This window comes from Cynoglossus semilaevis, chromosome 6, assembly GCF_000523025.1.
Source record: "Cynoglossus semilaevis isolate Cse_v1.0 chromosome 6, Cse_v1.0, whole genome shotgun sequence".
NCBI classification, from domain to species: domain Eukaryota; kingdom Metazoa; phylum Chordata; class Actinopteri; order Pleuronectiformes; family Cynoglossidae; genus Cynoglossus; species Cynoglossus semilaevis.
In genome coordinates, this window is record NC_024312.1 from 17047237 (window position 1) to 17057572 (window position 10336).

Here is a 10336-nt window from a genome sequence, read left to right on the forward strand (position 1 = left end):
AGGAACTCCGTGTATCTCCACCCGGACGAAGGGGTCCAGACCTTTGCCGCTCCTGTTGACAGGAAGGTTGGCCCCGCTGATCACCTGGGGAAGTATGGGTAGAAAGTTTTGTTGGCTTTAGTGGTTCCCAGTAACAGTGACGTAAAGTGAAATTTAAAAAAAAGTAGAAACAGTAAAACTAGGAAAGAAAAGAAATGTGACAGAAGGTTTCATCTGCAGTCCTCTCACACCGAGCCTCCTCTCCTCCTTGTGGTCAAAGACAAACCTGCGTGTACTTATGACATTCATCACTTAGTAATAATGAAGATTTACAGTGTCTGGCTCAAAATGAGAGCATGCCTACTCCTCAAAAGCCACGGTACAAAACACTGCATCTTTGAAATATTACTTAAATAAAGGACGGAGATATTTTTAGGCAGCCTAATGAAAAAAAATCTATAAAAGTTAAAAACCCGAGCCTGGATACAGCACTGAGCGTTACTAATGAGTGTGATTCCAAGTGACTGAGGAGCTGGTGGCTTTAATAAGTCAAGTGAAGAAGAAGAAATGCTGAAATCTTTGTGAGTGTAATTTAATAGGTACAACTTTTTCTCTCTGTCAATGTCTTCACTCACTTGTCTTTAACTCCAGCCAAGGTGCTTCGAGGCACTTGAAGATTATAACTCTCAGACTGTTATTCAGTTAATGGGAACTTCACTTCCCAAGCACCAAGCTTCGGTTGAAACACACCGGAGAAAAAGTTGGCAGCATGACACGCATTTCCAAAGAACAGCAGACATTTGTTAATTTTGTATTTGACTTTCATTTGTGATCCTAGGCCTTGTCTGTTGTCTTTGTCTGTTGTCTGATGTCGTGGCAGAGACATGACTTTTTCAAGACAGGTGTCTTCAGCTCTGGCATTTCACACAGAAAAAATACACTAACGGGGAAATGAAACCATTTAATAATATTGTTTTTTCACTTTTTATAATTATTTCTTAGTACTTTTTGAGACATGATGACGACTCCCCCTACTGCTGTGTTCAGTACCCACGGGTTTCCTCTGATCTCTGATCTACCGACTGTCATTCTGAAATAATTGTGATTGTTGCATGATCGGTCCTAACGTCGTCTCCTAAGGTTTTCATGACAAAAAAACAAAAACAAAAAAAACTGTGATTGAATTGTACCGGTCAATCCAAAACAACAAATGAAACTGTTTATCACCTACTCATTTGTCTTCCAAATCAAATCACAGCCATCAGCAGTGACTTGGAATTAAATGTCTTTCCCAGAGACATATCATCATCTAAATCTGCAATTGGAACATTAACTTTTTCTCTGACAGAAAAGCTGCTGTATGGCTGTCACCAAAAAAAAAGTAGATTAATAATTAAACGAATAATTATACATTGCAATTAAATTTACTTTTCATATGTTGAGCATGTATCACAATTAATGACAAATGACTCTTACTCTATATGGGTTTGAAATGCTATCAATTTCACCATCATATGTTGAACTAATATCAGGGCATGTATTTCATTTCAGTTTGTCTGTTTTCTGAAAAAATGATGGCAAAAATCAAATGTTTTCTGGCAATTAAATATAAAACCTGACACATAATCCGTATTCACTTGGCAGAGATTAATTAAACTCTTAAAAAATGCGTTTATTCTCTTTGGCTCTGTCTTCTATTAATTGTTCAATTAAGTGGTGAACCTCGCAGTTAGTTTCATGTCATTGGTTAACGACGTTCAGCTGCGCGGCATTTCTCTGGAGTGGAAGGAGCTCCACATCACAATGGTCAGGATTATCATGGAGACAGGCTCAGGAGGCACACACACTGTACACTGAGCAGATAGGCCTCAGACAAAACCACTAATCCATAAGTCGGTCCTGAGTGAATTATTCACCATTCAGTTCTCTGTAGCTTTACCTTCAGCAGCAGTTGTGTCGGCGTGTGACTGCTCTGGCCGCCAGGATCAAAGCCCTGATCGGACATAAGCACCACCGGCTTCAGGACGTACCCGCAGCCCCCGTTGTCCAGGAAACGGCCATCGTTAAGGTCCATAGGCAAACCCAGAGTCTGGAAATTCAGAGCCACTGTAAAACATCATGGGAGTGTTGGTACGATGAGGAGGCCAGAAATGTACACGCCTTGCTTATTATCTCTACAGCATAAAGACATGTATAGTACAGTAACTGATGACATGTTTACATTATAACGTAGCATGCATTACATCAGGGAGGACTCTCCAGTCACTGGCTGCAATAAAGGCACATTCTCAGGCTTTTCTGCAGCACACGGCTTCCTGTGTTGGTGAGTGTTGTGTAATTGTGCTTTATAGTTAGCCTGGAACTACATATGAATAATGCAACAGGACTATTTAATTCTGTACTCTGCCATGCCTTTTATATGTTTCACAGGAGCAATCATCTCCCTGCTGCAGAGCTGCAGTTTTATTCCACCGTCAGTCTGAAGCCTGTATCGCTCAGCATCTGCGCGGCTGTCACCACCACCTGCAGACAGCCTGCTTATCGATCAGCAGGGCTGTACATCAGTGTCATTGGCTGCCAGGCTGAGCAATAGTGATGGATGAAGAGAATATGTAAAGACTGACAGAGTGACAAGAACACTGGGCCAAGACAGATCAGGGGAGTGACTTTAATCCCATGGGCGAGATAGGCATTTCCAGAGGATTTAGGGAAGGTTGCAACAAAGATGGTTCTGGTTTTGGAAGTCGTGCGGTACTTGCACGGTCTGACATTTATCTAAAAACGCCTGTATTTTCTCTGAGGTCATACCCGTCTGTCCCTTGCCACCTTTAAGCACAGGACGTGGATGGAATACAGTTGCCTTTTTGTTTATAGTCAAGTAGGAATTTTCTTGTGCACCAGCCAACAAAAATGTCACCTAAAAATATATAAAATCAAATATAATTAACTTTTAGTTTCAATTTACTCAGTGTGAGAATAGGGCCTGTTTAGGTAAACACAACTCTAATATAGTCAAAGGAATTGAAGACAGATCACACTGATTTACTTCTGGGACTGTCAGTACAGATGGCTGTGTTCATATTTAATACTCACTCCATGAGGTTAAATCAAAAGCAGCTTTTTAAAATACTGATTAACTGTAACTGTTGAAAACAGACACTCCTTACAGTAGACTTGATTATATTATTTGATGATTTCTTTGTGTTTGTTTACAGCCAAATCCAACAAACAATAATCAGTGGTCTATAGATTCCTCCTTGAGCCCTATGAAGTTTTACAGTTTTTCCAAATTAATATTTTTGTATAAAAGACATTCTTTTGCCTCCTCTGTGTAGTAATAAAAAAGGAAAGATTATTTCAGTGGATTTAATTGGTTTATCTCCTGTATTCTTAATAATGAAATATGTATCAGTCTATGTGAAACATATGCAGCTATAGTACCATGATAAGGATGCATAAACACTTTTTGAATTATTTACATTTTTCCAATATTTGCAAACAGACTAAGCTGTGCTTTAATTTTTTCAAAGGCTTTGACTGACCGAGCTGTGAGCCAACGTTCCAAAAATCCTGAGGGTTGTAATTAGACGACAGCACTCTGGAGCCTGATGGATAAATTCTGCTGAGGAACCTCTGGTTGTGTTGGACAAAGTCTGCACCTGAGAAGGTAAATGCACAACAGCCAAAGGTCAGGAAGCACATTTTTATTAACCCTCCACTGCAGAGACATCGCTCCTATATTCCTGCACAACTAGTTACTTTACTTTTACTTTTTATTTGAGCTCGAAAATGTCATGAAAACGCATTTATCCTAAACTTGGCCATTAATCAAATTCCTACCTGACTTTTTGATGAGCTTCTGTGCTTTTGCCTCCGCCATCGACGTGTTTTCATAGAAATTTTGATTGTCCCTGGAGTGACTGAAGTTAATGAACTTGACAGACCTAGTGTAGATGACCAGGTCAGACAAAGCCTTGGCCACTAACTCAGTCTTCTAAACATCATATATAGGATTGACAAAAAGACAAAAAAAAAATTAAAATGTTACATTACTCAGTTGGAACTGAAAGTTGTTATTTTATATTATTTTAAGTCAGTCAGTTATGTCAATATGCCTTTCAAGATTTTCCTGCCCTGACTTACTTTTTTCTTTGACCCTGACTTTGCTGGAGCTTCCTCTTCTTCCTCCTCCTCCTCCTCCTCCTCACCCTCATCTGTAGTCTCCTCTGTCTCTGTCCCTGATGCAGCCTCAGACTTGTGGGACTTTTGCTTTTTATACTTGATGAGAACTTTATATTTCAAGTCCTGGCGATCAGGCAATCAAACACATTCACAGTTCTGTCAGTTTACATGTGGAGAAATCATTTTGTAGACGCACACACAAACAAATGCAACTTGTACCGTGCTGTTGACGGCACAGTCACACTGTGAATTCCTCTAAATCTCTGTCTCCAAACACATTTGAAACCTTTGCACAAACCTGCCCCTCTGCAATTTGTCTCGCTCTCTTATTATTCTCGTCTATACACAATGCATTACAACACTCAGCCAGACAGTGGATTATACAGGACAAAAGAGCAGGTGAACCAAACCACTGAGTCACACGCCTGCTGCTGTACTATCAGGCCTTTGCTGCAAATCTAATCTGCACCTACAGATTGCTTTTTGTCCACAAACTTCAAAAAAAGAAAAAAAAAAGGGGGGGGGGGGGTTCAATTTAAGCCACATATTAGGCCCCATACTTAATCCAAAAGCAAAGTATGTGGATTAATTACACATCTGCCAAAATAAAGAATGTGTACGAGTCAATATAGAATGAAAACTCCAGACTCCATACATTCCTATGGAGATGCACTGCTGTTACACAGTAGAGCTGAAATCAACGCCTTGTCTATGGTGTTGGTGTAACACGAGGTTCTTGGAGAGACTTTTGCCCTGTGTTGACATTGAGAAAGAGTTACAGCTTCGTAACAGACTGTATAGTAATCCCACAAATATGTTGGATTTAGAGTAATTAGAGACAAGTGTCCTTGGCTCTCTAGTCGAACTCTGCTGCAGGCAATATGTAAACAAATTAGGATTAGGTCTATAATAAACGGACAAACTCTTAGAAAGTTGACATATCAGATATCAACCAGTCACATATAAACCAACAGTATTTAGTTAACTCATTCTGACCATAATTTATTACCATTTATGTCAGCTTTGTCTTTTAGCAGAAGTAACACAGGGGTTAGTTTTTGAGAGAAGGACAGTAGCATTACGGCGTCGCAATGGGGAAATGTAAAAGTATGGGAGGAGGACCCAGTTCCAGCACTTTAGGACAGAGGTATCGGGGACAGTTCTTTGAATCAATCAAGCCCAAAACAGGATCAGAATCAGAAACTGGCCTCAGAACTCAGTTAGTCTGGGTAACAGAAAAAAAACTAAGTGCAGTCACACAGACAGGACTCATGGAGGACAGACCAATGACGTATTTCCGAAATCTATTCAGATTTAAGAACCAACTAGTGAGACTTCAAATCTAGTTTCCTAAAGTCAAGTGTTAATATGTAGTTGTCTATGATTGGCTGTCGCAATCTTGGTCTCATCAGAGGTCCATTGTCCACAATTATTACTAAAAGAGTACACTGCTCATCATCAGGAACACCGTACTCTCTGTGTAGCATGGTGATGGCAGCACATTATATTCTGGAACTATTCTTCTACAGCTGGAACTGAGGCTTTCTAGCGTGAATAATAAACAGCGACATGTATCAGTCTATATTTCTTACACATCTCCAGGAGTCTGCTGAGAGGCTGAGGATGAAACCCATTTTTCATGTGAAAGCATGGAAACAACCCAGAGCTACATTTAAGTCAAATGACAAATGACTTTAAAGCCATATATAATAATAATAATAAGAGTGGCTGCATTAGTCAAGTTTTTCTTTTAATCTTTAATCTTCCCCTAAATGTTTTTATTTTTCTCAACTGAAATATGAATGGTCAAGTATGGATTACTTCTAATTTAAATAAAAAAAAATTAAAATCAACACATTTGAAATGTGTATGTGATTCTTTTTTATATCCGTTGAATATACAAGTCCAGGATAAACCATAATGCAATTTTTTGAAGGCAGTTGCAGCAAAGACTCTCCTGAGTGAAGGCATACATTTCACACAGAGAAGAAAAACCTTTCATCCTCCTTATGTTCTACAGACTACTTCCAGAGACTTTCAGGAACCGTGTGTTGCACGTTGTGTTGGATGTTTTCAGTCAGAGTAATCCCTAAAAACAATGATCCTCAGTATGTATGCAGTGATGGACCATTCTAATGATAAACAACATCGTGGTGGTGTGTTTGAACCTCTGGGAGAACAAAGAGTTGAGTAGATATCTACCTCATGTCCCAGAGGAGGAGAGTGAAAAAGAAGCGACTCAGAAACAGACTCATGAAGCCTTCTGTGTTGATGGTATACTGGATATGTGTTTTTCTACTTCTTGTTTTTGTGTTTCACAGCTAACAGCAGTACAGAAAAACACTTGATTACACCAGAAAATCTATAAATGTGCTTTGCCAAATCCCCATTTTATCCCAGTCTTACATTTGGGCTTGGTAGATCTCCAGTGGTTGGATGATCCAAAGGAGCTTTCAGCAGCTTGTCCCCAAGGATAGTGATGAGGTACTGGGCCATGACCTCCTGCTGCTCCGGGCAGCAGTGGTTTTCCAGTGACAGTATCACTGGGTAAGCGGACACCTTAAGAAACGATCAGACTTAGATTTACTGGACTCGATATGCACAGATTATTTTTAGTGTATGATAAGAGATGGTATGGATCAGAAAAATGCAGCTAAGTATAGGTGGAAAGTCAAGTTTCCTCCCAGGATTACCACCCGGGGGGAAAGCATGTCAACAAACATGATGTTACCTCGAAGGCATGTTGCTCCACGGTTTGGATGACATCCTTAAAGAGTATCTTTGTGGTCAGGGTGTGGCCATGGTAGACTAGAGGCTCCATGTCTGGCCCATCCCAGCAGTCAATCTCCAGACAGCGGCAGCCTCTCCTCAGAGCACTGTGCACAATCATATGTATTAGCATTAGCATTAGCATTAACATAGCCATCTTTACTGTGAAATACTGACTTTTTTTCAATATTTTTAACTTTTTTTTTAGTTTGCTTCTCCTCGCTATATGTGTAGGACCATCATCTTATTTTTAAAACATGTCAACAGCAGTTTGCATTAGACCATGGTTGTCTACAAATTGTACAAATTTTTTTATAGTTTATAGTTAGTCACTGCAGCACTTCAAGGCCAACACCTCAGTGTACATTTATGTACATACTGTATATTAGCCTATATATTTTATTATACATATAATATACAGATGTTTTGTGAAGTACAAGGAAGAAATTATTAATCTAGTCATCAACCACTATTAATTTGGATTTTTTTATATATATTGTGTAGCATAGTGTTTTAATAAAAATACACATTTAATCGGGATTGTTGATTATTGCGTTTACTACTTTTCCCCTACAGTAATGCTCTAGAGCAGAAGTGTCAAACTCAATCATTCTAGGGGCCAGAATTTAAAAGCCAGTCTAAGTTGCAGGCAAAACAAGATTAACATTTATTGAGTTACAGTCTAGTGCTGACAATGCTTTAACAGGAATATTTAATTTGAAGAGACTGGAACAACCTTTTCCTCAAAAACGAAAAATCAAAATATGAACATCAAGTATAAGAATATGATTACGCACAAAAAGTAGGATTTTTTTAATGATTCAAAATAGAAAAATCAAAACTATAATAGCCAAATTGTTAGGGGTTGATAAGACAATGCAGATTGTCCAGTGTGTCCCATTAGTTGTTGATATTTCCTTTCACCAGGATGCCAGAAGGCAGGTCATCAAATGAAGAGGCATCATGGGAGATGTAGTTTATGGTAAAAGCATGCTTGATTGCTTGAATTAGAAATATGAATTACTCATCATGCATATGCCATAGACCAATGGAATTTTATGAAAATGCACATGTGACTAACTGGTGGGCCACATGAAATATGTGGGCCTAGCGTTTGACATGTGTACCAACGAAATCGAAGGATGAGTTCTCCATTATGCACGCAAACCAAAGCTTCCAGATCATTGGTTCGGAGCGTTCCATTCCACCAGCCGACCAGGACACTCAGCACTTTCACAGTGACCATAAATACAGCACATGTGCTACCATCAGCCCCTTTTGTAATCACTCTCATTGTCCCATAAAGGGACCACAGCAATTACACTGTCTGCCTCAGCACATGGGTCAACGAAATGAGAGGAAAAAAGATAGTCCAGATACCACACATGTCGGAAAAAGAGACTTAAAGCACAGAGGTTGTTGTTTGATGAGGGCTTTTTTACATTAGTTCATCTTCAGTCCAGTTAAGACTCATAACTCATTCAGGTGACATGAGTGTTTCCCCAGATGTGGGTAACTTTGTCAGAATGAGTCCAATGACCGTCTTTATGTATCATACTTAAATGATCTTACATTACATAGGCATCAAGGTGACTTTTCCCCACTAGTTGATCTCTGGTCAGGTAGGTGTTGTGTGACGAGGAGATGAAGTAGCTGGTCAGAGGCTGATCCATGTCTTGATACACTGCTGTGTGAGTGTGGTTGAAGAGGCAGCAGTCTTTGGACTCCATGTACCTGTGGAATCCTGCAAATGTCATGGAGCAGTTCTCTTTGGCTGGAGGAAGTAGAAAACACAGACACAGGCATCAATTACACCATTACTTTATGTGTAGTAAAAGAGATAACAGCAGGCGTCCACCACAGCTGTTAGACATCAAGCTGATGCACAAGGACTGCATTAAATGTAATGTACTCTAAAAAAAACAAAAAAACAACAAACAACTAGATGTACTTGCAATATAAATACCTCATACATTAGCTTTTACCTTATTAAAAGCAACTGCTACGCAACTCCATTCAAAGGTGCAGTTGAGTTTGGGGCTAAAATGTTAAATGATTTTCCTCCGCTGTGATGATGCAAATGAACATTGGGAATAATGCTTCAGGAAGTTTTTTTTTTTAATTTTAAGCTACAGTTTGAATTAAAAATTGTGATGAATAATTATTCAATCTGTACTGTATAAGGTGGCACACTTGTTGAACAAATGTCCAAATAGTTTAATATTCCAACTGCAGTGAATAGAGCAGTTTGTCCATTTTATTTGTGTAACGGTTTGAGCTGGTGAATGGTCTGTGGTTTGCGTTGTCTAATTAAATCTCCTCTCATGGTGTTCCTGTGTTCTACCCTCAGTCTGGAACTGTTCTCCTCCCTCAGTCCAACAACATGATGATAAGTTAATTAGACACTCTTCAATGACCAGAGCGTGAATGGCTGTTCCTGTAGATGTGGCTCTGTGATAGATCGCTGATCTGTCCAGGGTAAAACCCAACCTTCACCTGATGATGGATGTTCTTTAAAGAACTAAACCGACTTTTCAGGTTAAAGGGTTTCAAATTCACGTCACTGTACAGACTGTGTCAAAACCTGATCAACAGGATTTTAACAAGTTCTGACAGGATAGTACTATTTCTGCCCCTCTGAAATGGTTCTCACCTGTCTCATCAATCTCATATCTAGTGATCAGAGTGTTTGCCGTCTCCTCATTTGCTGCGTGCTCCATCTGCTCTTTTTGAAGGAAGGCGAGGAGGGCGTCGACCTGCAGAGTGGACTGCTCTGATGCGTATCTATCAAAGAGTCGTTGGATTTCGGCCCTCCTGGAGGAGGGCACTTCTTTTTTCTTCATTGCTGCCCTGTGCACAGTCATTATATATAGCTTCATGATCTGATGGCTATCCTTCACAGTCGGAGATAATGTATATTTTTGACACGTGAATTGTCCTATGGAAATATTTGGACACTGTAAAAGTACAGACAATACTATTTTCAACATTTTCATGTTGAAAAATGGAATCATCTGGACATTTACTCCGGCTCCTGGTTGTTAAATAGAATATTTGAATACAACTCTTGTCTATCAGAACTGAACTACTTCTGGCAACATTTTATTTTATTAACACTTCTTACTCACCCTGCTCTCTGCTAGTTTCCTGTGAGTTATTCAGTGTATTAATTATTAAAAATAACAATAATAATGTTGTTTTACAGCAGCTGGCCTTCTTCACAGGTGCCTGTGCTTGTACTCATCATGTTGCATTTCTGAGGCAGCTTCACTAAGATCTGATTGGTTGGTTACAGGTGGTGATTGACAGCTTTTATTTTGATTATTGAATTTTATTTTTATTTTTTTTACTGAAACAGTCAATGATCTGCCATGTTTATTTTTTTATTCCTTAAGGATAGACTTTC

The 10336-nt window shown here is 39.3% G+C and overlaps 1 protein-coding gene and 1 long non-coding RNA gene across 2 annotated transcripts in view; one reads left to right on the forward strand and one right to left on the reverse strand.

The window, feature by feature from the left end:
- Positions 1-10052, reverse strand: part of LOC103380431 (1-phosphatidylinositol 4,5-bisphosphate phosphodiesterase zeta-1) — a 14501-nt gene extending 4449 nt beyond the window's left edge. The window contains exons 1-9 of the mRNA XM_025056532.1: positions 9584-10052; positions 8503-8704; positions 6893-7037; positions 6568-6720; positions 4123-4284; positions 3820-3973; positions 3522-3638; positions 1919-2085; positions 1-84 (exon numbers count right to left, since the gene is read on the reverse strand). The exon at positions 1-84 is cut by the window's left edge and continues 40 nt beyond it. Coding sequence (XP_024912300.1) covers positions 1-84; positions 1919-2085; positions 3522-3638; positions 3820-3973; positions 4123-4284; positions 6568-6720; positions 6893-7037; positions 8503-8704; positions 9584-9944 — 1545 coding nt within the window. The 5' untranslated portion in view covers positions 9945-10052. The remainder of the gene's footprint in view (positions 85-1918; positions 2086-3521; positions 3639-3819; positions 3974-4122; positions 4285-6567; positions 6721-6892; positions 7038-8502; positions 8705-9583) is intronic.
- On the forward strand, positions 1977-3520 carry LOC112487150 (uncharacterized). Its single transcript, XR_003049960.1, has 3 exons — positions 1977-2109; positions 2213-2302; positions 2410-3520. It is a non-coding gene; the product is annotated as an uncharacterized LOC112487150 (long non-coding RNA).
- Positions 10053-10336: the final 284 nt, after the last annotated feature.